The sequence below is a fragment of the Miniopterus schreibersii genome, assembly GCF_964146895.1.
Source record: "Miniopterus schreibersii genome assembly, chromosome: 18".
In the NCBI taxonomy this organism is placed as follows: domain Eukaryota; kingdom Metazoa; phylum Chordata; class Mammalia; order Chiroptera; family Miniopteridae; genus Miniopterus; species Miniopterus schreibersii.
In genome coordinates this window covers 4,452,440-4,478,124 of record NC_138121.1, presented here as the reverse complement: position 1 = coordinate 4,478,124, position 25,685 = coordinate 4,452,440, and the positions used below count along the sequence as shown (strand labels likewise).

General features: G+C 58.9%; 2 protein-coding genes across 5 annotated transcripts; both read left to right on the top strand.

The window, feature by feature from the left end:
• Positions 1 to 706: 706 nt before the first annotated feature.
• On the top strand, positions 707 to 16,658 carry EHD2 (EH domain containing 2). Of its 2 annotated transcripts, XM_081117504.1 has the most exons (8): positions 707 to 789; positions 962 to 1,153; positions 1,322 to 1,874; positions 3,778 to 4,242; positions 4,730 to 4,827; positions 8,345 to 8,757; positions 12,796 to 12,960; positions 14,929 to 16,658. In XM_081117504.1, the coding sequence occupies exons 4-8, from the start codon at positions 3,839 to 3,841 to the stop codon at positions 15,478 to 15,480; spliced, it is 1,632 nt and encodes a 543-aa protein (XP_080973630.1). In that variant the 5' UTR covers positions 707 to 789; positions 962 to 1,153; positions 1,322 to 1,874; positions 3,778 to 3,838; the 3' UTR covers positions 15,481 to 16,658. The 2 variants fall into 2 exon arrangements, with proteins under 2 accessions (XP_080973630.1, XP_080973631.1); XM_081117505.1 differs by lacking the exons at positions 707 to 789; positions 1,322 to 1,874 and having other exon boundaries at positions 792 to 1,153.
• Positions 16,659 to 18,070: 1,412 nt separating this feature from the next.
• Positions 18,071 to 25,256, top strand: NOP53 (NOP53 ribosome biogenesis factor; the record flags this gene model as incomplete). 3 transcript variants are annotated; one of them, XM_081119756.1, is made up of 13 exons in its annotated part: positions 18,071 to 18,320; positions 18,776 to 18,840; positions 19,070 to 19,178; positions 19,876 to 20,075; positions 20,415 to 20,485; positions 21,582 to 21,677; positions 21,925 to 22,029; positions 22,119 to 22,352; positions 22,845 to 23,020; positions 23,225 to 23,291; positions 24,060 to 24,136; positions 24,225 to 24,281; positions 24,519 to 25,256. In XM_081119756.1, the coding sequence occupies exons 1-13, from the start codon at positions 18,097 to 18,099 to the stop codon at positions 24,523 to 24,525; spliced, it is 1,488 nt and encodes a 495-aa protein (XP_080975882.1). In that variant the 5' UTR covers positions 18,071 to 18,096. The 3 variants fall into 3 exon arrangements, with proteins under 3 accessions (XP_080975882.1, XP_080975884.1, XP_080975883.1); XM_081119757.1 differs by having other exon boundaries at positions 18,077 to 18,320; positions 24,803 to 25,256; XM_081119758.1 differs by lacking the exon at positions 24,519 to 25,256 and having other exon boundaries at positions 18,076 to 18,320; positions 24,225 to 24,285.
• Positions 25,257 to 25,685: the final 429 nt, after the last annotated feature.

Sequence of the window (25,685 nt, the reverse complement as noted above, 5' to 3'; positions counted from 1 at the left end):
ACACGGCCAGGATTTTTTTAAAGTTCCGTCTCCCCATGCCCTCCCCTTTGGTAACCATCAGCTCGTTCTCTACTCCAGTGGGTCAGTTTCTGTTTTGTTCATTTATCGTGTTTTTCCCGCATTTCTTACATTAACGTTCTGTGGTCTCCTTGAACATGAAATTAGCAAATACTTCAAGCCTCTGGCCACAACATTTTTGTCAAATGATCAATCTGTCACCTTGTTTTATGTACGTTTCTATATAAAGACACCTTATTAATATATATTGTTGGTTCGTTAACCTTGAGCTCACGGCCAACAGCACTGTAACCCTCACCTGAAGGAAGCTCATCCAAAACACCTATTTTCTCCATACGGCACACGACAGGCTTTCTGTGCCTGGGAACACCAGCCAGCATCAGCACCGCGCCTGGGGACCAGGGGTGGGGTGGGCGGCCAGTCGGAGGGAACAAAGGGGGCCTATGGTGTAGGACCTCGGGGTGCTCCGGGAGGACTCTGCCCAAGCAGGAGCCACACAGCGGCTCTGAGCAGCGGGCTGTGATCTGGCGGGGTCCCGGGCGCCCTCTGGTGGCCGCGTGGGGAACACGCGAGGGCGGAATTAGCTCAGCGAGATCCCGCGGTAGTCCAGGCGGGCGGTGGCGGACATTCTTGCGGGGGGGCGGGAGGCGGGGGGCGGCAGGGACTGGCTGCCTTGGAGCAAAGACCCGAGGGGAGGGTCCTGAGAAGCGAGACAGATGAGGACACTGGGGCTTAGAGAGGCAGAGCCTCTTCTCTGCGGTTCTCCAGCAGGTAGGCAGCAAGGCTGGGACGTTCCCGGGGCCTTGCACTGAGCCCCACGCTGAGGGAAAACTGAGCTCGGGACCCGGATTATTAAAGCAGAGGTTTTTTAAGGACTTACTATGGACCAGGCCCGGTGCTCAGCCCTGAACAATCTCTGGATTTTCTGAATCTACTTCTCTAGGACTCAGTTGTCGCACCTGTGAAATGGGGATATTAATACCTACTTCTCAGCGGTGGCATGAGCAGAGACCTGAAGGAGAGGAGGGAACAAGTCATTCCTTCCAGGTGGAGGGAACAGCAAGTGCAAAGGCCCTGAGGTTGCAGGGTCGCTGATGTGTTGGAGGAACAGCCAGGAGGCAGAACAACTAAAGCAGTGAGTGAGGGGGACCTGGAGGGAGGTGAGGGCAGAGGGACCAGCGGATCCTGCAGAGCCTTGTGGGTCACCCATTCTGGCTTTTACTTTGAGTGAGAGAGGAGCCAGGGAGAGTTGTGAGCAGAGGAGTTTCCTGAACTCACTTGTCTGTTTTTTTTTTCTTTTCAGCCCTCACCCGAGGATATGTTTTTAGTGATATGAGAGAGAGAAACGTCGATGTGAGTGAGAAACACTGATGGCTCGCCTCCCCACGCGCCGGCAACCTTTGGGTGCACTGGCTGATGTTCCAACCAAGTGAGCCACCCGGCCAGGGTCACTTAAGTCCTTTAATTATCATTCTTATTGCTACTGTAGTAATTGTTCTTTTAACCCCCCTGTTAAGAAGGGTGACAGAGATCAGGGCCCAGTGCCCCAGGTGAAGGTAGAATTTGAACCTGAATTTGAACCCGGAATGAAAACCCCAGCTCTTACCCACCTGGTGAAGGCGCCCTCCCACTGCCCACCAGGGGGCGCCAGAGGCCGGGCTCCGGGTTTGGGGAGGGGGGGCTCCTAGTCCCGCCCCCGCCCGCCCCTCCCTTCGCTCCTCCTGGCTCCAGGCCCCACCCGGCTCAGACGGCTCCCGACGGGACAGCGAGCACAGGCCGCTCCGCGGGTGCCTCTGATCCCCGCGGGACCCCCGCCCAGCCCTCCCGCCCCGTCCAGCCGCCTTCGAGCCCCATCGGTGAGTGGCCCCCAGCGGCAGGCTGTCGCCACCCAGCCCCGGCCACCACCCAGCCCCGGAGCCTGCCTGGATCCCGATTAGTCCCCTGCTCGCCCACGACCCTCAATCCCCACCCCCCCAGTGTGTAACGGTCTCCCCAGTCCATCCTGAAACCTGTCTCCTCCACTCCCCCAGCCCCTTCCAGTCCGTAACACTGTCTCCCACTCTCCGTGTCCCTCCCAGACTTGCCCAGTCGCCCCCACTCCCCCTAGTCTCCACCAGTCGCTCTCAACTTCCCTCCCCATCCTCTCAGCTAGGGGACAACCCCTTCTGCGGGTCTCCCTCCTCCTCTCACCCAAGAGTTCCTCTCCTCCCTCACCAACCCCAAGGCCAGTCCAGCCACCCTGACCATCCTTCCAGTGACGTCCCCCAGATACCTCCCTCCCTAAGACACTACCCAAGCCCCCTGTGTCTGGGACATCCCGGGTCCCAGCTGCTCACCTCTCCTTTACCTTTCCTTCCCTGACTCCTTTTCCTTTATTTCTTAAAAACCATTATGATTTTATGGATTTTTAACATATTTGATTTGCAATTATTTTTGATGCTCTAATTGTCCAATCTTTAGCCAGTGGGAGTCCCTTCAGGCTGGGTCCTGGGTCCCTGTGACATGCCCCATCCATCTTTGAGAACTTCCCCACTATCTGATCCAGGCACACTTCTTTCCCTGCTCCAGCCCCAGAATCAGCCATTTCTCTAAGGAGCCCTGGTTTCTTCTAGTAGAAAATGATATTAGAGACTGCAATTTAACCAAAAACTGTTTCTGTGAAAAGATCAGTAAAATTATAAGCATCTACTTAGACTGACCAAAAAAAAAAAAAAAGGCAAAAGACAAATGATTGATATCAGAAATGAAAGAGGGACATCACTACAGATCCTACAGAGAACGAAAGGCTGGGAAGGGAATATAGAGAGCACAGTCTGAGGGCTGGGGCCGCTTGTTGCTGCTGAGGTGGTAATTCTTTCTCTTCCTAATTTTTTAGACCTATGATAGGAGTGCAGGCTCTGAGGTCAGGTTGCCTGGAGTCCCAGCTTGAGCACTTTCTAGGCCTTTGGACAAGTTATTGCTATCTTTCTAAATCTCCATTTCCTGCTCAGAAAGGTGAGGATAATAATAGCCCCACCTCACAACGCTGCTGTGAAGATTAAATGAGGTAGAGTGGGGTCTGGCTTGCAGGGATCATACATGTTGAGTTATTATTCTTCTGAATGCCCAAGGCCCCTCATGGCCTGGGCTCACCTGGGCAACTCCTCAGCTTTATTTCTCACCCCTCCTCCTCTCACTCCTGGGTCCAGCCACCCTGGCCATACATTTCCCAGCTCCAGGCCTTTGCACACACCATCCTCTCTGCCTAAATGCCTTTGTCATGCCCACTGCAGGGAGCAGCTCAGGAGTCAGCCCAGCCAGAGCTTGCTGATCCTGTGGCCAGTTTGCCATGTCCCCTTCTGGTGCTTACAAGTCCACTGCCTGGCATTTCCCAGGCATCACTGACTGTTTGGTACCCAGGTCCTCTCCTCACTGGGGGCTCTGAGCAGGTGGGAGCTGGTCTCTGGCCTGTTTCTGGATCTATCGCTTCTGATGCATGAGTGATTTCAGCGACTGTGTGAAATGATGAAAGGGGAGAAGGGAGGAAGAAAAGAATGAAGGAATATATTTCTTCTGGGCAGCTTCTGCATCCTTCCCTTTGTCCAGTCCTTGGTCTTCCACCACCAATCCCCCTTCTACAGTCATTCCCCCATCAATCTCTCTTCCTCCTGCTGTGCATCATCAGTGCCCTCCATTCTCCTCTTCCCTGTTCACCTTCCAGCTCCCTTCCTTCTCCTCCTCCACCAGGCAGTCCTCCATCAACACCCTCTCCTCCTACAGGCAGTTCGCCCCCTGTGCAGCTCCCTCAGCTGGTGAGTGTAGTGGGTAGCACACAACCACCATGTTCAGCTGGCTGAAGCGGAGTGGGGCGCGGGGACAGCAGCCCGAGGCCATCTGCACGGTGACCTCGGCCCTCAAGGAGCTGTACCGCAACAAGCTGCTGCCGCTGGAGGAGCATTACCGCTTCGGAGACTTCCACTCGCCTACACTAGAGGATGCTGACTTTGACAGCAAGCCCATGGTGCTGGTGGCCGGCCAGTACAGCACGGGCAAGACCAGCTTCATCCAGTACCTGCTGGAGCAGGAGGTACCAGGCTCCCGTGTGGGGCCTGAGCCCACCACCGACTGCTTTGTGGCTGTCATGCATGGTGACACCGAGGGGATTGTGCCGGGCAATGCCCTCATTGTTGACCCAGAGAAGCCCTTCAGAAAACTCAACCCCTTCGGAAACACTTTCCTCAACAGGTGTGCAACCGAGGGGGGGGCATCTTCCTGTCCCTGGCCTCCACCTCTGTCCCTTCCCTGCTTGTGTTTCCTTTTCAGCCCCAATTCCTTTCTCTCTGCCTGAAAGTTCCCCTTCCTGCCTCTGCCCTTAAGCCAGTGGAGCCTGGTTCCACTCCTGCTGGGCTGGGTTGCCTTGGACAGATGACTTGGCCTCTCTGTGCCTCCCTTATCCTCTTCTGGAAAATGGGCATGACCGTAGGTCCCATTCCGCAGGATAGTTTGGGGGACTAAATGAATTATAATACATAAAAGTGCTGAGAACAGCACCGGGCACAAAGTAAGTGCTCAGTTAACATCAGCTCTGACTTTTTAAGTAGTTTTTGTGCTCTGTCCTGACCTTCCTTTTCCCTTTAAGACTTCCCTGCTCTGAACCCGCTTTAGCCTCTGGCAATCCTGGTTTCCCTTCTTCTATGTCTGGCATTGACCCCTACCCTCCCTTCTACTCCAGGTTCATGTGCGCCCACCTCCCCAATCAGGTCCTGGAGAGCATTAGTATCATTGACACCCCGGGCATCCTGTCTGGTGCCAAACAAAGAGTGAGCCGCGGTGAGTGGGGCTGGGCTCCTGGGTGTGAGGGGGGCGGGGCTGGGGGCCCGGACTCCTGGGTCTGAGGGGGCAGCGCCCTGTCTCTGCTGGGACTTGCCCCTTTGTCAGCTGGCCCTCGGCTGGCAGGGACTGAGAGCGAGCCTGCGGGCCGGAGGCTGTGATTGTAGCCCGCTGGCGCACGTTGCGGGTGGGGGAGGCGGAGGGCGAACACGTGTGGACAGGCCGAGCTGCACGTCTGGGCCCGAAGGACGGAGAGGGAGAGATGAAGAGAGAGGCAGGGAGAGGTACAGAGTCAGAGACAGAGACTCGAGGCGGGGAGACAGCGGACCGGAGGCCCAGGGGAGGCTCCGCTGGAGGCCTGGGCGCTGGGAGCCCGGCCTGGGCCGGGGCCACGTTTGGGGCTGAGCAGGGGCTGGGAGCGGGAATCTGGGCGCGGGCCAAGGCCGGGCCTGGAATTTATAAACAGCTGGGCGGGGGGAGCGGCGGCCGGCGAATTCCAGCGGGGCCTCCAGGGCCCGGCCCCCCCCCCGCCCGGGCCGCTCAGCATCTGCGCCCCGCACCCCGCCCAGCGTGTCTGTTCCCCGCCCCGCGCTCGGGAGGCCGGGAACTGGGGCAAAGGAGGCTGCAGTGCGGGCCAGAGGGCCCGGGAGGCTGGGCCGCGGGCAGGGCGAGGGCGCGGAGGTGCCGGCGGCCCTGGCGGCGGCCCAGCGGGCGCGCCCCGGGGAGAAGGGCCGGGGCGGCGCGGGAGCGCTCGGGAGGGCGCGCGGCCAGCCGGGGGCGGGGGCGGGGGGCGGGGGATTCCTGGGAGCACGGACCGAGCAGCGTCTGCAGCGCGCCGGGTGCCGGGTGGGGGCCCAGAGGCAGTGGGGAGTGGAGAAAGGTGTCCTTCCCTGGCGGGGTGTGTGATTGTAGCGTATGGAGCCCTTCGGCGGCGTTCAAACCCGGACTCGGGCATTTTTAAACTGTGGGACCTTGGGGCAAGCTACTTCACCTCTCCGGGCCTCAGTTTCCTCGTCTGTAAAATGGGAATAATAATAGTATCCGCCTCATAGATGGCACTGAGGGTTAAAATTAGATGTCAAAATGTGCAGAGGCCCTGGCTGGTGTGGCTCAGTTGGTTGGACGTGTGCACAGAAAGGGCCTGTTCGATTCCCTGTCAGGGCACGTACCCGGGTTGCAGGTTTGGTCCCCAGTAGGGGAGCGTAAGGGAGGCAACTGATCAGTGTTTCTCTCACATCGATGTTTCTCTTCCTCTCTCCCCCTCTCCCTTCCTCTCTCTCTCAAATCAATAAAAACATATATTTTAAAAAATATGCAGAGCCCTGAAAACGGTGTGTGGCACAGTAGGTGCTATGGGAGTGCTAACGTGACTGCTCTCGGGTGTGAGCGCACATGCGCCAGGCTGGTCTGTGCCACGTCTGCCATTCCCACGCTGACTCAATCTCTCTCCCCCCTTCCCTCCTGCATGAGACACACTTTCCAAATCCGGGCTGATGTGTGTGTTTGTGTAGACGCTGGGGAGGGAGGGGGCCCCAGCTGCTGTCCCTCTGGTGACCTGGCCCTTCCTCCCCCCAAACAATGTCCTGGGTCATGTTGTCCTCTCCCCCCCCCCCAGTCCCCAGCAGCCACAAGGAGCCTGCTTCCTTCTTGGGAGGATGGGCCAGGTACCTGCTCCCCGGCTGAGCATGGAGGCCCGTGGGCACTCCTGTTCTGTCGCCTCTTACCTGTGTGTCTTGAGGAAACCACTTACTCTGTGCCTCGATTTCCTCATCTGGAAAATGGGGTCATAAAAGTGTGTCTTCCTGGGGTTGTTTTGAAGGTTCAGTGTGTTATGGGGGATCATGACATGATGTCAGGGGAGTCAGCTCTGGCTACCTGTTCTGCCAGGTAACCCCTCATTCCCAGGTAGCCACTCCACAGCCCCTCTTCTGAAAAGCCCTCCCTGACCCCCCATGCTGGGTCAGACTCCCCCTCTGGTCTCCCACAGTTTCCTGGGCCCCCCATCCCAGCCTGACCACTCTGGAGACAGGTTTATGTACCCTGTGGACTGTGAGCCCAGTAAGGACAGGACTGGGGCTGCCTGAGCAGGCCGTGCCCCCAGAGCAGTAGACATCTCTGGGTTGGCTCCTGAATGACTCCCCCGTGTACCTGGCGAGCTTCATGACTAATGCCAGGTGAGCACTTACCTGCACTCTGCACTGTTGTTGCTTTTGAACAGTTTTATTGGGGTGTAATTCACATGCCTAAACTCACCCATTTTAAGTGTATAGTTCTGTGCCAGGAACTGTTTTAAGCTCTTTATATACATTAGCCCACTTACATTCTTTTAAAAATATATATCTTTATTGATTTTAGAGGGGGAAAGGGAGAGAGAGAGAGAGAATCATCAGTGATGAGAGAGTCATTGATGGGCTGCCTCCTGCACGCCCCCGACTGGGGATGGAGCCCGCAACCCCGGCATGCGCCCTGACCAAGAATCGAACCGAGATCTCCTGGATCCTAGGTCGATGCTCAACCACTGAGCCACAGTCAGCCGGGCCATTTATATTCTTTTTACCTTCACAACAGTCCTAGATGTCGGTTTTGTTGTGATTTCCACTTCACAGAAGAAGAAACAGAAGCTCAGAGAGGTTTCCTACTTGCTTAAGGTCACACAGCTGATGCGGCAAAGCCAGGATTCAAACCCAGGTCTTCCAGACTCACCTCTCTGCTCTCCCAAGCATTGCCTGGGAGCAAACGGTGTGAGCGAATGAGGAAATGAATGGGGAAAGGAACGAATGAATGAGCCCGTCGCCAGGTGTTGGGTGGGCGCTCCATGGTGTCAGGATGTGGCACACACCAGGATTCTCAGCAAAGATGGTTAAAAAAATTTAAAATACTTAACATCTGCTATGGCAAGAGTGTAGCCAAGTTTCTGGGGGGTGGGGTGAGATCCCACAGGTCTGGGGTGGGGCTAGGGTGAGGGAGGGACTCGGAGGATTTGGGGGTCCATAGAAGCACAGCTGTTAGGAAACACCAGTGTTTTAACAACCTGTACATCTGGACCAATGCGCACTACTAGTGTCTGCTGAATGAAGGATGGATAGATGGATGGATGGATGGATGGATGGATGGATGGAAGGATGGAAGGAAGGATGGATGGATGGATGGATGGATGGATGGAAAGATGATGGATGGATGGATGGATGGATGGATGGAAGGAAGGAAGGAAGGAAGGATGGAAGGAAGGAAGGAAGGAAGGAAGGAAGGATGGAAGGAAGGAAGGAAGAAAAGGGGAAGGGTGGGGACTGCCCCTGTCGCTAGGTGGCTTGAGGGACTGGGCCAGAATGATGGGGGAATTCTGGGGGCTGCTGAAGCCAGAGCAGCGGGGTACTCTGGGGCCTTGGCTGCTTGACACAGGCAAGGATTTTGACAGTTAACGACCTTGACCGCCGGAAATCAGCGGGAAGAAACGGGTGCGGGGCGGCTGGGGCGGGGGCTGTGCTGACACCACCCCCACCCCCCCCACCCCCCGCAGGCTACGACTTCCCCGCGGTGCTGCGCTGGTTCGCGGAGCGCGTGGACCTCATCATCCTGCTGTTCGATGCGCACAAGCTCGAGATCTCCGATGAGTTCTCCGAGGCCATCGGCGCCCTGCGCGGCCACGAGGACAAGATCCGCGTGGTGCTCAACAAGGCGGACATGGTGGAGACGCAGCAGCTGATGCGAGTCTACGGCGCGCTCATGTGGGCGCTGGGCAAGGTGGTGGGCACGCCCGAGGTGCTGCGCGTCTACATCGGCTCCTTCTGGTCCCAGCCCCTCCTCGTGCCCGACAACCGGCGCCTCTTCGAGCTGGAGGAGCAGGACCTGTTCCGCGACATCCAGGGCCTGCCGCGCCACGCGGCCCTGCGCAAGCTCAACGACCTGGTGAAGCGCGCCCGGCTGGTGCGGGTGAGCCGCGGGGGGCGGGGGCAGTGAGGGGCTGCCAGCCGTTCCCCGACCCTCCTCTGCTTGGCTGCCGCTCACCGGGCTCTCAGGTTAGCTGTCTAGCCTAGAGCGCCTTCTCCAGGCCGGGCCTCGCGGGTGCCGGGGCCTGGGGGCAGCGGAACTGCTTGGAGACCGGCTCCGCTGCGTTGCCTCCTCTCCGGTCCAAGCCGCCCTGTCTCCTCTCTGTCCTGTTACCTCTTCATTGGTCACCTACAGCCCCTCAGAGTGTACCACGTCCGGCCCAGGACTCCTGTCTCACTCAGCAAACACCAAGCCCTCCCTGTGGCCCACAGCCCACCCCTTCCACCCTCGGCCCCACACTGGTTTCCTCTCTGTCCTCAACTTCCCCTCCCTTCCCCTCGCTCCTTGCACTTCACAGCGGCCTCCTCAGTCCTACCCCCTGGCAAGTTCAGGGAAGGGGGGAAATGTCAGTTGAACCTAGAGCAGTAACTGAACCTGAGGCTGGGGAGCTGGGTGGGAGTCAGAGCACCCAGGGCTGTGGCCAGGAACTTGCGCTTTGTCCCAAGAGCACGGAGGGAGCCGTGGAAGGGTTCAGAGCAAGGGAGGGGAGGGCACTGGGGAGCCATGGAAGGGTTCAGCGTAAGGGAGGGACAGCGTCAGGCTCTAGCTGCCTTCTGGAGGGTGGATTTAAGGGTGGCGAGACTGGGGTGCAGACCAGGGAGGAGGCTGGGCCCCGAGGAACAAGAGGAGCCTGGATGGGGCCTGGGCCTTGGGAGGGGGAGGAGAGCACTGGTTTCAGGGTGATTTTGGAGGCCAAGTGGAACATTCATGGGGGAGGCTGCCAGGGTGGAGGTGGGGCAGGAAGCTGGGCAAGCGGGGAGGCCCTGAAGGTTCGGGAGCCAGAGGTGTAGGTTTAAGGAGCAGTGGGAGAGGGTGAGTCACAGCCCTGACCCCCCCCCACCCCAGGAATCCCCCGGAGGGAGCGCCCAGTGTGGTGGAGCCTCAGGACCCCTCGCTTTCCCTCCCCGCCAGGCTCCCGGCTGTCCCCGGCTGTCTCTCTGTCTGTCCTTGTTTCTGCCGCTTTCTGAGCTCCTCTCTTACACAAACTCTCTCTCTTCCCCTCTCTCCCGTCTGTCTCTCTGTCCCTCTGTCTCTCCCCGCGTCCCTCATTCCTTCTCTCCCCCCCTCCCCTCTCTCCTGTTCTCTTCTCTCCCCCCTCCCCCCTCTCCTGTGTCTGCCCCCCTGTCTCTCTCAGTCCCCCCGCTTCGTGTTTCGCCCTCGCGCCTCAAGGACCCCAGGCCCCAGGGAGGCCGCGGGACCCAGGGGCAGGGTCGGGCCGGACACCTGGAGCCCCGCCGGACAAGAGGCGGCTCCGGAAAGCCGGACAAACCCCGGAGTCCCCGCGCCCCGGCCCCGCCGCCCTCCCACCTTATCTCTTCCTGGCACCTTCCCCCGCTTCCTCTCTGGAAAAGCCATCAGCGCCCCCCCACCTCCCCACCTCTGGGTCCCCGAGGAGCCGCCCTGAGGCCCCGCCCCCTCGCCCCATTGGCCCGCTCGCACCGGCCACGCCCACCAGCTGGCCACACCCCTGCCCTGATTGGCCCCTCACACCACAGACCTCTCCTTCCCGGTCCTCCTGCAGATCCATCCATGGCTCCCTAGTGCCGGTCAAGGCACCAGGCCCACTGCCCCTCCCCTGCCCCGTGTCACCTGCTCACCACGCCCCCCACATACGATTCTGCCACAGTCGGTCCCGCCATCAAACATGCTCTTCCCCAAGGGTACAAAGCCTTTCTGGACGCTTGCTAGCCACCCCTCTTCAGAGGTGGGGTGCGGACGAGCCCTCTGGCGCTACCCTTCAGCTGAAATGAGAGCTGCGCTGGGATATTTGAGGCCAAGGTCTTGGGAGGGTCTGAGTCTAAAGAGGCCAAATGCCTTGAACCTTCATGCGGAGCTTCTCTGAGCCGCCCAAGGACGTTCCCTTAGCTGACAGTTACTGTTCCAGGCCCGGGAGACCAGCAGGGAGCAAGCCGGGTCAAGTTCCCTTTCTCTAGAATTACCTTGTAACCGGGAAGCGGATGTGAAATTCATCTGTGGCATTGTGTGCGATAAGGGTTATGAAGAAAGTTGAGGCAGAGGAAGGAGAGACTAGTGAGGGGCTGTTTTAGGGAGCTAGGGAGGGTCTCCCCAGGAGGCGGTATTTGAGCAGGGGCCTGAAGGAGGGGAAGGGGGAGCTGAGTGGAGATCTGGGGGAGTCCGGACCGGGCAGAGGGAACAGCAAGTGCAAAGGCCCTGAGGGAGGGACGTGCTTGAACAAGGAGCCCAGGGAGCCTGGAGGAGACGGGGTGGAGGTGGGAGGGGGCGAGGACTCAGAGCCAGCCAGAGTCACCGAAATGTTCAGCGTTCTAAACCTATGATTCACTTACAAGTGTTCTTAAGTGAACACTGAAGACCCGCTCTCGGTGACATGCTCCCTGCCGCCCCAGCCCCCCAGCTCTCGGCTGTTCCCCAGAGGCAGCCCCGCGAGTAGTTTCCTGAGCCTCTTCCTAGACATTTGTTTTCACTTAAGCACATACATTTAATGAATTAGCCTCCTGTTTAAAGTTGGACACCGTACGCTGATCAGCCTGCCCTCCTTGTTTGCCTTTTGATAACACAGGAGGTTGTGACTCAGAGGTTCCCTGGCTCCCTGGTTGGGTCTGCAAACATTTCTCGAGTGTTTTTGTGCGCCCTGTGCCAGGGCTGAGGGCAGAGGAGCGAGTCAGGTCCCAGCCCCCCTGGAGCTCACATTCTGATGGAAAGGGAGAGACTAAATAGACCAACAGATAAGTAAAAGAATGATGAATTGTGAGAAACGTGAACAAAACGATAAAGGTGAAGATAGAAAATAACTGGATACCCTGCCAGTTTGCTCAGTGGTTAGAGCACCAGCCCATGCACCACAGGGTCATGGGTTTGACTCCCGGTCAAGGGCATGTATCTGGGCTGCAGGTCCGCTCCCCAGCCCCGGTCAGGGGACTGGCAGGAGGCAACCAATCGATGTGTCTCTCTCACACTGGTTTCTCTCTCTCTCACTTTCTCTGAAAAGCAATGGAGGGAAAATATCCTCAGGTGAGGATTTAAAAAAAAAAAAAAAAAAGCACATCGAGAGTTTGGAGCAGCATCTCGTGATCTGGTGTTTGCTCCTTAAAAAAACAAAAAACCCCAAACCTCCTCCTGCTGCTGCTGCTGCTGTGTGGAGTAGGGTTTGTAGGGACAAGAGAAGAAGGGGGGCGACTGGTGTGTCTCCCCAGGGCGGTGGCCACTGAGGCAGAGAGAAATGAGAGGCTTAGGAGGCGACATTAAAAGGACTCCCTGGGGTCGGAGGGGGCCAGTGAGCAGCTAGAGTGAAATCAGGACTGATTTCCAGATTTCTGGCCCCCGTGGGGGAGGCAGAGGTGGGGGTGCCATGGGATCCCCATGATGGGCACAGCCAAGGGGGCACAGCTCTGGGGGCTGCGCCCAAATTCCACCGAGGGCATCATAAGACGGAGCTGCCCAGGAATGTTGACAGCCAGCCTGGAGCTCCAGGGAGAGGGCTGGGCTGGTATGTAGGTTGGGGAGTGGACGGTGCTGAGGGTGCTTCAGCCACGGGAGGGGCCCCGATTGCCTGCGAGGGAGAGGACGGGCCCTCTCCCTGTGATGGCAACAGCGCAGCAGCTCCCCCGTAACTGTGGGAAACGCAAAGTCTCGGGGCCCGCCCTGGACCAAGCTTATCAGCAACTCTGGGCGGGAGGCCTGGGAACCTTTTTTTAAAAAAAAAAAAAAAAAAGGAGGGAGAGAGAAATATCGATGAGATCTGCCTCCTGCGCGCCTCCTACCAGGGGTCTAGCCCACAGCCCCGGCATGTGCCCTGGCCGGGAGTTGAACCGGCGACCTTTCGGCGCACGAGAGGATGCCCAACCGGCTGCGCTACGCTGGCCAGGCGGCTGGGGGCCTCTTGTTTTAAGGGGCCCGCCCGGTGGCTGTGAGGCAGGCTCAGGAGAGACGTCTCCCCCTCAGGTGCACGCCTACATCATCAGCTACCTGAAGAAGGAGATGCCCTCGGTGTTCGGGAAGGACACCAAGAAGAAGCAGCTGATCCTGAAGCTGCCGGTCATCTTCGCCAAGATTCAGCTGGAGCATCACATCTCCCCGGGCGACTTTCCCGACTGCGAGAAGATGCAGGTGGGAGGCCGGGGAGGGAGGCGGAGGGCTGCCGGGAGGCTGGGCTTCTGTGGGCTCCGGGATGGGGCCTCGAAGACCAGGGGGATGCATGGCAGGTTGTGGAAAGCACCTCCTGCGAGTGGTTCTGTGGGAGCGTGGTTTTATGTTAGGATAAGGGAGTGAAGGAAAAACCCCAAGTAACTGTGGCTTAATTAGGATAGAAGTTGACTTCTCTCCTTCATAAATAAATGTCCTGGAAGATGACTTAGGGCTGGTTTGGTGCTTCACAGAGGCAGGGACCCAAGCCCTTTCTTAGTTCCCCTCCCTGCCTGGCCTCCGGGCCCAAGAACACCTCATGGTACAAAGTGGCTGTGGGAACTCCAGCCCTTGCGTCTGCATCCCAGCCAGCAGGAAGTGAGGAGGGGAAGGGAGCTAACGGGACAGCCTCTCTCTATAGAACAGTGCTGCCCAATAGTACTGTCTATGAAGGTGAAAGTGTTTTATGGTAACCACTAGCCACATTAGAACTGAAATTTTAGGTTTTATTTCATTTTAACTCATTTAAGTTTAAATAACCACGTGGCTACTGTATTGAACAGGGCCATTTTACTCAAGTTGCGCTTGTAACTCATGCTGACATTCAATTGGCCAGAACTTAGTCACATGGCCTCCGCCAACTGCAAGGGAGGCTGGGAAGTGTAGTCTTCCCTCTATGTGGCCAGGAACACAGGTAAGGTTCAGGGATTCCAGTGCTGAGGAAAAAGGGACAAATGGATCTTGGGGGACCAGTGGGAGGCTCCTCGCATGTCCAGGCCTAGGATTAACCAGTGCTGCGAAAGCACTGGGTCCGGGTGTGGTGGCAGGAGGGAAACGCAGAGCTACTGGAGGTGGGCAGGGCAGGAGGGACCAAATGAACAGGACCGAAGTCCAGGCTCAGGCCTGGTGGGGGGGACCAGCCGGTGCCCAGGCTGAGCCCGTTTGAGGGCTGATACTCAAGGCCGTGCCCTTTGGGTCTGAGATGTCTCCAATCCAAGGCTGAGGAATTACAGTAGAGTGCGTTTTGCCTTGGCCACTCACTAGCTCCATGAACTTGGGCAAGTCACTTCGTTTCCTGAGCCTCAGCTTCTCCAACTGGGAAATGGGCATCCTGACAGTATCTACCTATTGCCATGAGTACTGAATCAGCTTGCAGACCCCTGAGAACAGGGTCTGGCACAGAATTTGGACTAGGTTAAGGTTTTTCAGCACTTGGGGCCAGAGAATTCTTTGTCACAGGATATTAAGTGGCATCCTGGCCTCTACTCACCAGTAGCACCTCCCGCCACACACCAGCTGTGACAATCAAGTGTCTCCAGAGCTTGCTAACTGTGAGCTGTAGGCTAAATAGCAGCTGTTAATATTTTTACAGTATTTTTAATTTTTCTCCTTACCTAAGGATATGTTTATTGATTTGAGAGATAAACACCAATGTGAGAGAGACACGTTGATTGGTTGCCTCTGGCACGTACCCCAACCAGGGTTGGGGATCAAGCCTGCAACCGAGGTACATGCCCCTGGCCAGGAACTCCAACCCAGGACCCTTCAGTCCGCAGGCCGACACTCTAACCACGGAGCCAACCAGCCAGGGCAGGAATTGCATTTTCTTAAGTCCCATCATGGGGGGGCGGTGCTGGCTGGGTTGCCGGGGTGCCAAGGGGGCGGGCAGAGCTGGGAGCCCACAGTCTAGTGCTCTGGAGCTAATGTCCAAATGTTAAAATTTTCCTCCCCCAGCTGGCAAACAGCTGCTGCTCTGAGTCATCGGAGGTCCCTGAGCTCCCTACCGTCCAGTGGTTCCGGGGCACGCCCGGCATAGGGGGAGGGCAGGTGGGACCCTGTTCCCAGTCCCTTCTGAGTGCTGGGTGCCCAAGCAGATTGCTCAAGTGTCCTGGTGCCACTGGGGGCCTTGGGGATGATGCCCCTGACTTCTCGGCACCCCTCTTCTCCCCCCAGGAGCTGCTGATGGCTCATGACTTCACCAAGTTCCACTCCTTGAAGCCGAAGCTGCTGGAGACGCTGGACGAGATGCTGACCCATGACATCGCCAAGCTCATGCCCCTGCTGCGGCAGGAGGAGCTGGAGAGCACCGAGGTGGGCGTGCAGGGCGGCGCTTTCGAGGGCACCCACATGGGCCCGTTCGTGGAGCGGGGGCCCGACGAGGCCCTGGAGAACGGCGAGGAGGGCTCGGACGACGAGGCCGAGTGGGTGGTGACCAAGGACAAGTCCAAATACGACGAGATCTTCTACAACCTGGCGCCAGCTGACGGCAAGCTGAGCGGCACCAAGGCCAAAACCTGGATGGTGGGCACCAAGCTCCCCAACTCGGTGCTGGGGCGCATCTGGAAGCTCAGCGATGTCGACCGGGACGGCATGCTGGACGACGAGGAGTTCGCCCTGGCCAGCCACCTCATCGAGGCCAAGCTCGAGGGCCACGGGCTGCCCACCAACCTGCCCCGCCGCCTCGTGCCACCCTCCAAGCGGCGCCACAAGGGCTCTGCAGAGTGAGCCAGTGCTGCCTGCGGGCCCCCCTCCCACCTGCCCTGCTGTGGCTCCCCAGCTTTGGTCAGCTGCACGCACATCCCTACCCTGGCCCACACGCACCCTGCCCGCCCACCTTCCCCGCTGTAAGGATGGGGGTGTCTCTATCCCCCCCGCCAGACAGAGGGGGTCAGGGGAGGGGCAAGACGTCTCTCCTCACCCTTCATACCTGTACCCGCACATACACTTAGGCACATCACACAGACACTAACACACACAGGTATCCATCCATTCATCAGCCATTCAAATATTTATTAAGCACCTACTATGTTCTGTGTTTGGGGCTCGTTCTAGGCACTGGGGATTCCAGCAGAGAGCAAAACAGACACACACCTGCCCACGTGGAGCTGACATTCTCAGAAGAGAGCACCTAGGTGTGACCCAAACACAGACACACACGGGCCCTAACCAGCCGGATCCTGGGTTCTAGGCAGGGCCCCTGGCCTCTCCCCATAAATGAGCAGCCACTTGGTTGAAATGACCGACAGGCCCCCTGCCCTCCTTCCTCTTGGGGACCCCCGCCCCCACCCCATCATGCCCTCAGGCCTTAGGACCACTGGGGACTGAGCAGGGAGACCCAACCCCCTGCTTCCCCAGATGGACCCCTCCCCCAGCTCGGGTCACGCCCGATTTTAATAAGCATCTTTAGGGAGCAGAAAAGCCCCTGATCCTTGCTCCTCCCAGACTGTGCCCACTGTGAGGTATTTATGTCGTCCGCCCACCCGCTGGGATCGAAAAGCAGCCTGGCTCCTCTCCCCCCACAGCTGGTGGTCAGAATTGGAGCCTGCTGGGGCCCCGCCCGCTGCCCGTCCATATTTAAGTGGCGCCCCTACCAAATATAAGGGACCCCACCCCAGGCCTTTATTTTAGTCCCCTTTTCAGGGATGTGGGGGGGGGACAGGCTCTTGGTGCTACAGCCCCCCCTTCCCTCTAGAGACCTCACACCGTCCTTTCCTGCCATCACCCCATATTAGTGCTTAACCCTGGTGGGGACCCCATGGAAAAGACGGGGAAATGGGAAACAGGTGGGGACGATGCGCCCCCAGGGCGCTGGATTCCCACGCTCGCCACCCCCTCCCCATGCTGGGAGGGGCCTGGGAACCGAGCGGCGGCCCCACAGCCAATAAAGCGAAGGCTTCTCTTCTTGTGGGCGTCCAGCTGTCTTGGGATGGGCTGTGGGGGGATCGCCCTGCTCCCGACCCCCGCGGAAGGAAAGCCCCGGGCGGGACTGGAGGGGGGGTCCCCTCCAAGCTCTCACGGGCGAGGGTGGAGGCCGTGACTCAATGCTGCGGAGCCCGATGACTCAGTCCGGGCTGGGGGCCAGACCGACATTTTTCCGTACAAAAGTTACTCTGGGGCCCTCCCTCCGGGACATCCCTCCCTCCACGGCCCGCCGCGGGGGCCTGGGAACCGAGCCCTGGGGCGTGGGGCTGCGCGCGCGCGAGCTCGGGCGCAACCTGCCCCCGCCCGCCCGCCAGCCTCCACCCATCAACCGGGGCACACAGCTCCGGACACGTCCCTCTAGGGACTGACGGGCTCCCGGCGGGGCGGCGGCGCTGCCGGCCGGACCACCCGCTGCGCGCGCTCACACCCGGGGGCTCCCGGCCCGCGCGGCGGGGCGGACACACACCCGGGCCACACCCACGCGCCCGGGGACTCCGCGTCTCCGCGCTCCGCCCGCCCACGCGCCCGCTCTCGCGGCTCCCGGCGCCCCCTGGCGGACACTCAGGAGCTGCGCGGGCTGGCGGCCGAGTCCCGGTGGGCGCTGGGCGCTCGCGTTTCCAATGCCCTGCGCGCGGCGCCTCCCTCTCTGCGCCTTTTCCTTTCCGAGCCTAGAGCAGCCCCGGTGAGGCGCTGGGTCCCCTGCGTGGTTGCCGGGCCGAGCGCCTCCGAGCTTCCTTATTTGTAAAGAGTTAAGATTTAGTTGAATCCAAGATGAAGATCAGGGGCGAGGCAGTGACAGGAGCTAACATGTAGATGCCGGGCACAGTCTTACCTCGTTTACGCTTCACAATAGCCTATGAGGCTGATGCAGTGTTACCGCCCCCATTTCACAGACGAGGGAACAGGCAGAGCTAACTCGCTTGCCCCCGATTAAGGGCTTCTACAGGTCTAACTGTGTTTATAACATTCCTCGCAGGCAAATGTCTGTGCTTCCAGCGTCGACATTACGAAAGCTTTGGTTTCCAGGGTTCCGGGATTGGTACATTGACCAACCCAACGTTCTGAGATTGGAATGTGTCTTGCTCCGAATCTGCCACTAATGGTTCCGATTTTTCTTTTATAAGAAAACTATTTTTAAAAATAATACTCAGATTTAAAAATATTCCTGGGCGGTTGGGAAAGATGTTTGGCTAGGGCGAGAGCCAAGTACCTAAAACCCGCGGCGGACGGGGATCCGCACAGGAGGGAGGAGCCACTTGCCCTTCCTCAAGATGGCTGCTTCCGCGCGTCTTGCCCGCTCTAGGCAGTGTACCAAGATGGCGGCCACCGCTGCGGGTTCCGGGCGTGAGCGGGAGGTCTGCGCGCGCATGCCCAGAACAGGATTTCCGCTTCCGGCGGCTGGATTCTTCCTTTAACAAGATGGCGGTAGGAAGCAGCGTCGGTAGCAGCAAGCTCCGCTCGAAAAGCGAAATGGATTCGGGCTTCCTGGGGCTGCGGCCCACTTCGGTGGACCCAGCGTTGAGGCGGCGGCGGCGAGGCCCGAAGAATAAGAAACGGGGCTGGCGGCGGCTCGCTGAGGAGCCGCTGGGGCTGGAAGTTGATCAATTCCTAGAGGACGTGCGGCTGCAGGAGCGCACGAGCGGGTACGTGGGGCGGGACTTCCGGCAGCTGGGCCGCGTTTTGTGCGGTTGGGTGAGGCCGAGCGTGCGGGGGATGTCCTGGGCGCTGGGCGCTTCCATCCCGCGTATCCCTGGGGAAGCCGAGGGCAAGGGCTGGGTTTTCTGGGTGGGTGGCTGGGGCACTTGGTAAGGTTACCAAACACAGGATTCCCAGTGAAACTAGAACTCAGGTAAAGGGGCACTGTAATTTTATCATGTCCATGTGTTCCTTGCACCCATCCTAGCGTAGTGAACTTGAAGTATTAAGTTCCGTCAACTGACGGGAGAAGCCATAGGCTGGAGGGGCCCCATGCCAGCAAGAGGATCTTGAGCATAAGAGGGGAGCTGGGCCCTGCCTTCGAGGTTAAACCTACTCCTCCTGCAACATCTTGCCCCCTCCCCAGCATGTGTGGCTGACATTCTGTGTTTCCATCTCCCAGTGGCTTGGTATCGGAGGCCCCCGATGAAAAACTCTTCTTCGTGGACACTGGCTCCAAGGGTAGAGGTGAGGAAGGGCTTTGTGGTGTTGCAAGGCAATGATTGGTCGTCTAGCCCATCTCAGCTTCTGACTGTATCAGTGTTGATAACATGGCTTCCTTAGCCTGGTGTCAGCCTGGGACCCCCAAGTCTGTGCTGGGGCTCAGCCCTATGGAACCGAAATAGTGGGTGGGGAGTTGGTTTTGGGACGCGAGGAGGCTCAAGGCCCTGATTCCTCTTCTTTCTGTCCCTTCCAGAGCTGAACAAGAAGAGGACCAAAGGCCAGAAGAGGTCACTGCTCCCCAAGAAACCGCTTCGGGTGGATCTCATTTTAGAGAACACATCTAAGATCCCTGCCCCCAAAGAGTGAGTGTCCCACAACCCTCGGACCCTTCTTTCCCACCGGATGTGGGCCTTCTGCCCTCTCTGCAGTGGCTCCCTCTCATTTCCTGGCCCTAAAGGAATTGCTGGGGAGGGAAGGAGAAAGGTGAGGGTTGCTTGGAGGCCAGGGATGGAGTCAGGTTTGGGCTTTGGGGAATGGATTGGAGGGAGTGAGGCAGGGGCCAGGGTGTTGTGGCTGAGCAGGCGAGGATGGGGCCTCCACCTGCCCAGGGACTCTGGGGATGGAGAGGAGGGATTCGGTGGGAGCTAGGAGGTGGCTCAGGCAGGACTTAGTGTCTGACCCCTGAAGAAAGGGGTGGGTAGAACAGGCCCTGAGATGGGAATATGGCAGGAGGAGTGGCTTTGGGGGCAATGTTGAGGTCAGTGTTGTGTGGTGTGTGAGGTACCTGGGAGACATCCAGGGTGAGGGTCCCAGAGGTGTTATTTTGTTGGGTTTCCAGTTCAGAGAGGCCTGGGCTGGAGACAGGCCGGGGGAGATGTTCCCTAAAGCTGCGGGACAATGAGGAATGGGAGGAGCTAGGAGGAAGCTGGCCTTTTGGTGTAGGGGCTGCTGGAGGAGTGATGGGGGGGCAAGCAGGGGTGGGAGCCCGACTGGAGGATCTGGGCCCTTCCCAGGCCTTTATCTCACCCACCTCACCTGTGTGGCTTCTCCCCGCCCCAGCATCCTCGCTCATCAGGTACCCAACGCCAAGAAACTCAAGCGGAAGGAGCAGTTATGGGAGAAGTTGGCAAAGCAGGGCGAGCTGCCCCGAGAGGTCCGCAGGGCGCAGGCCCGACTCCTCAGCCCTCCTGTGGCCAAAGCCAAGCCCGGGCCCCAGGACACTGTGGAGCGGCCCTTCTACGATCTCTGGGCCAAAGATAGTGAGTGCCCCTGCTGTCACCTTGGGTAGGGCAGGGCTGCCGCCACACACAGCTGTGCGTGTTATCTAAGGGGCGCCCTGCAGGTGTTCTGAAGATCTTCAGCAGAGTCAGGCATCTCCAGGTGGCGCTCTTCTCCCTTTTGTGCTGGGCTTTCCTGAGGGCCGGCTCCTGCCCCTCAGCCATGGGGCTCTCCTGCCTTCTGGAGCTTGAGGTCTGAGAGTCGGTTCTTCCCTCGCCCGTGCTTCAGAGCCATCTTTGTGGAAAGGAGAGGGGTCGGTGAGGGCCACGGTGATTGCCCACATGGGACAGCCCCCAGCAACTGCCCTCACTGCTCCACAGACCCTCTGGAGCGGCCGTTGGCTGGCCAGGACACATTCTTCCTGGAGCAGACCAAGAAGAAGGGCGTGAAGGTGAGCCTGCGTCCAAGTGGCGTCCTGGGAGCTCCAGGTCAGAGGAGGGGCCGGGAGCCGAGGGACAGTTCTGCATTTGGGCCATAGAGCCCAGGTCTCAGAGCCCGCCCATCTTGTGACGTGTGGCGAGTTGTTGCCTGGAAGGGAGAGAGCAGGGTGCTTTAGGGAAGGTCAGGGAAACCCTTGCTGCAGAGAAGATGGTACTAATGGGTCAGGGACCTGGGGAGCTTGCGGGCCAGGGAATGGCAGGACCAGCGAGGAGGAGGAGTCTGCAAGGTGGGGACGGTGGGGAGAAGGCTGGTGGGTTGAGGTGGAGGGGGGACGAGGGCAGGGGTGTCCAGGTTGACCCCTGGGCTTCTGCTGGGGAGGCTGGATGCGCAGGGTTGAGGAAAGTCCCCAAATGGAGGTGCTGTTGAGGGTGCTGTTCAGCCCTGAGCGAGCATTCACATCACCGGGTCTTGTTAAGATGAAGAGGGCCCTGGCCCGGTAGCTGTGTTGGAATGTTGTTCTGTATACTGAAAGGTGGCGGGTTCGATTCCTGGTCAGGGGCACATACCTAGGTTGTAGGTTCGATCCCCAGTCGGGTGTGTGTGGGAGGCAACAAATTGGTGTTTCTCTCTCTGGCTCTCCTTTCTGAGATCAACTTTTTTAAAAAGATGCAGAGGGTATGGGTGGATCTAGGAATTGTGTTTCTCACAGGTGGTAGTGGGAGCGCTGCACTATGAGTCTTTGTTGACCATGTGCTGCTCTGACAGACACTGCTGCCGGTTGCAGAGTGACAGGCTGCGGTGACTAAAGTCAAGGCTTGCTGGACCACGTGTTTTTACAAGTGTCACCCACCCCCACCCATAGGGGTCACAGGGACTCAGGAGAGGTGGGCAGAGCCCCTGCCTGCAGGGAGGTTGCTGACCCTGGGGATACCGCTTCCGGGGGTACCAGATGTCCCGGACACTGGATCCCACAGCACCTCCTAGCTTGGAGGCTGTGGCAGCGCCAAGGCATTTTCCACTCCCGAGCCTGGAGTCCAAGCCCTGGAGCTCATGAGAACATGAGTCCTGGGGCTCCTAGGTCTTACCCTCCTTTGGTTTTTGTCCAGCGGCCGCCGCGTCTTCATACCAAGCCGTCCCAGGTGCCTGCTGTGGAGGTGACACCTTCCGGAGCTTCCTACAACCCATCCTTTGAGGACCACCAGGTACATAGCCCTCTCTCAGTCAGTACCTGGTGACTGGGTTGGCATTCTCTTGCCTGGTACTTTCTCCATGCCCACTGGGAGCTGGGGACTCAGCAGTGACCAAGTTAGTCCCAGGCCTGTCCTCCTTGGGCTCACAGCGTAATGGAAGAGACAGACTTTTTCCCAGACAGTGACAACCGAGAGTAGGTGGAGCTGGGAAGGGGGAACCCAGAGGTTTGGTCCTTACACCACTCCTGCCCCCTCCCAGGCCCTGCTGTGGGAAGCCCACGAGGTCGAGCTACAGCGGCAGAAAGAGGCAGAGAAGCTGGAGCGGCAGCTGGCCCTGCCCACCACAGAGCAGGCTGCCACCCAGGTGAACCCACACCTGCCCACCCTCTCCTCCTTCCCCTTGTTTGGCCCCTGACACCTTCCCTGTCCACTAACACTCTCCCTCTCCCCCAGGAGTCTACATTTGAGGAGATGTGCCAGGGGCTTCGAGAAGAGTCAGATGGGGAGGGGGAGCCGGGCGAGGGCCAGGACAAGGGCCCCGAGGTGGCCCAAGACCAGGCTGGAGACGACCAGGCCGAAGACGATCAGGCCGGAGGAGGCAAGGCCTCAGCCATACCTGCCCACCTGACCACTGTGGGGAAGAAGACGGAGCAGCAACGTCGGCGGGAAAAGGCTGCCCGGATGTTGGTGAGCACTGTGGGCTCAGGTCTGCTTTCCCTGCTCCCGCTGCCTGATTTCTTCTGTCTTCACCCTGCTTTCTATCATGTCCGCAGCCTGCCTTCTTTGATCCCAGCGGCCTATCTTCTCTGATCCCAGCAGCCTATTTTCTCTGGTCCCTGCAGCCTGCTTCTTTTTTTGCTGTTTGGGATCCTCGTAGCTGCTCTGCCAGCTGAGTGAGAGAGATTTTCCAGGGCCCTCCAGGCACCCCTTTGGGTTCAGGGTATATAGTGGGGAACAGGTTAGGTCCAGGTCCTGCTGCCCATTCAGGGGACTGGGGTTGAATGGTGAGGAGGTTTGTTTTCGGAAACCACAGCTGTGAAGACACTAGAGCAGCTGGCCTGCTATGACTTGAGCTCAGGTGGCCAGGAAAGAAATCCTGTGGGAGGTCGCATTGGAAGATACCGGGTCCTGCAGGGCGGGTAGTGCTGCGCTGAGCCCTGACTCCAGATGTTCCTGCAGCGGGTACAACAGGCTGCGGTGCGGGCTGCCCGGCTGCGGCACCAGGAGCTGTTCAGGCTGCGTGGGATCAAGGCCCAGGTGGCGCAGCGGCTGATGGAGCTGGCACGACGGAGGGAACGACGGCAGGCACAGCGGCTGGCTGAGGCCAACAAGCCCCGCAGGCTGGGGCGGCTTAAGTGAGGCCCGGGTTGGGGGCTCCTGGGGGAGGCCGGGAGGGGTCCTGGTACCTGCCTGCGCTCAGCCTGGTCCTTCCTGCAAGACCATGTCTTCCCCAAAGCCCATGTCCTCAAAGGCCCACTGCCCAGCCCATTCTCCCCCAAGAGTTGGCTTGGGACTGTGCCCTGATCCCGGCCCCCTGTATGCCCTGTCCTGTTCTCCAGGTATCAGGCCCCCGACATCGACGTGCAGCTCAGTTCAGAGCTGTCCGACTCGCTCCGGACCTTGAAGGTACTTGCCCACCCAGGTTGGTGAGGTTCTGTAGGGGAGAGCCCGTGCCCAGTGATGACACCCATCCTTGCTCCCCGTGCCCCCCAGGGGCTGTGGGCGACACCTTGGCTGCCCCCAGGCTGGGCCAGTTGGGCTGATTGATGCCTGGGGGCTGAGGGCACAGGGTCCTGAGATTGTGGTTCCCAGGGGTGAGGGGTTGGGTGATGTGATGATTTGAACCTTGACCCTCAGAAGGCCTTTCCTCCCAGCCAGGTCCCATTGTAGCCCCTGTTCTGCCCTTGCCCTCTCCAGTCCCAGAGGGCTCACCCTAAAGCTCAAAATGGATCTTGTCCCTCCCCCAGTTCGAACCTTTCATGGCTCCCCAGTGCCCCGGGAGGAAGCCCAGTTTCTCACCCAGCCAGGGACCCTGCGTGGTCTGGCCTGCCTTGGGCTGCAGCTCCTGTGCTTCACTAGTGGGCCCCCCGTGCCCCTTTCCCTGACCCCTGGCGTTGCCCTGCTGCTCCCTCTGCCTCCGCGCGCTCCTCCACTTCAGCTCCTTCCTGTGATCCCTCCAAACCCAGCTCAGAGGCCGCCGTGGGTTGATACCCAGCACTCCACGAGCTCAGGGCCAGCTGAGCCCCTGGTACCCAAGGCGAGCCAGGGGTCTTTGCTGTCAGGAAGACTGCAGGGGACTAAGCCTGCACTGGAGCCCTGGCTGGACCCCCACGAAGAGGTCAGGCCCTCGGGTCTCTGCCAGGTGCCCACTGACACCTCCTCTGTCCCCCACAGCCTGAGGGCAACATCCTCCGTGACCGGTTCAAGAGCTTCCAGAGGAGAAACATGATCGAGCCCCGGGAGAGAGCCAAGTGAGGGCCGCTGCTGTGGGGGAGGCTGGAGCCTGCCTGTGCCTGGTGGGCGTGCCCGTCACCCACTGCTCTCTGTTTCCTTCTCCAGGTTCAAGCGCAAGTACAAAGTGAAGCTTGTGGAGAAGCGGGCGTTCCGAGAGATCCAGTGAGTGACACCCCTTCTCCTTCCTGCTGGCATTCACTTGGTCCCCAGGCCCATCTCATACCCGGTAACTGTGGCCAGTGGTTGAGGGTCAGCCCGCCAGATGCACCTGAACCCAGAATTGGGGCAGGAGGATCCCCAAAGGGAAAGGGAAGGGCCCAAACCAGAAGGGGATGTCAAGTGGGTGAGAAAGTAGATTCCACTGCCCTCAGCCACCCTCATCCCCTCCTCTGTCCCCAGGTTGTAGCTGATGCTGGATGCCAGAGCCCTCACCCTTCAATAAACCACCTTCAGACCAACATTTAGGGCCTTGTGTGTTACTTGTCCTCTGCTGTGGGCAGCTTCTCTCTTCCCATCCCCCTCTAGCACATAAGGATGTAGGTTCCAGAACCATCTCCACCAAAGCCTGGTGAGACCCCAGGATGTGGTAGAGGGCCCACCCCTCAGGGTCCAGGTGGGCAGCCATTCCCCAGTGTGAAGGTCTGAGAGGAGACCTTCCGGGGGGACCACTGCTCTCTGCCCAGGCAATGAGAGGCATGCCTTGATGACAGCCCTGTGACATTGAGAGTGGCGGCAGCCAACGTTTGCTGAGCGCCTGCTGTGCTGTCAGGCAGATGGAGACTCATGAGCCCTCACAGCCACCCCATTGAGGGCCAGACTCACCCCATTTTAAAGGTGAGGAAGTGGAAGGACATCAAAGGGGGTGTTCCCCCCCCCCCCCATACACACCTATTTAATGTTTTTTGAAACCTTAATTCTGCAATTAATGAAGACTGTTATCACTGTTAGTCATTGACATGGTGCATAAAGATACCAAAAACCCATGGCTGTCATTCCTGCCCTCTGCCCTCCATGCGAACCCTCTCTGCAGAGGTGGCTGTCACTGCAGTTTGGGGTGAGGGATGCGATTATGTCCCATGTGCCGCTATTGAAAACATTCTCGCCCGTGTGGAAATAAAATGACTTTACTTTCCTGTGTCTTGGGCAGAACCACATTGCACGTGGCTCCTCACTTGCTTTTTAGTGCATGTAGAGAACTGGAGTCCGCGGGGCCTTCCTCCCTCTTTCCTCAGCCGCGGAGGCTTCCGCTGCTCGAGTGTGTCGTCCTCTCACTTGCCCGCATTGCTCCTGGTGGCGCTGGAACGGCTGTACACGTTCCATTCCCCGTTTCCATAGGACAGGAGCCTGGAAGTGAGTCTCGGCTGAAGGGACAGTGCCAAGGGGCCATTGGATGGAGTCGCCTGGTTGCTCTCTGTGGGCTGTGCTGATTCTTACCCTCCAGCCACCCACAGTGCGCTGGTTTCCTGGGGCTTCCCTGCTGTGCGATCCTGCTCTGTTTACTCTTGTGCCTGGTTGCCAGTGAGCTCTGTCATCTCTTCAGAGGATCACTGACAATTTCCTCTTCTG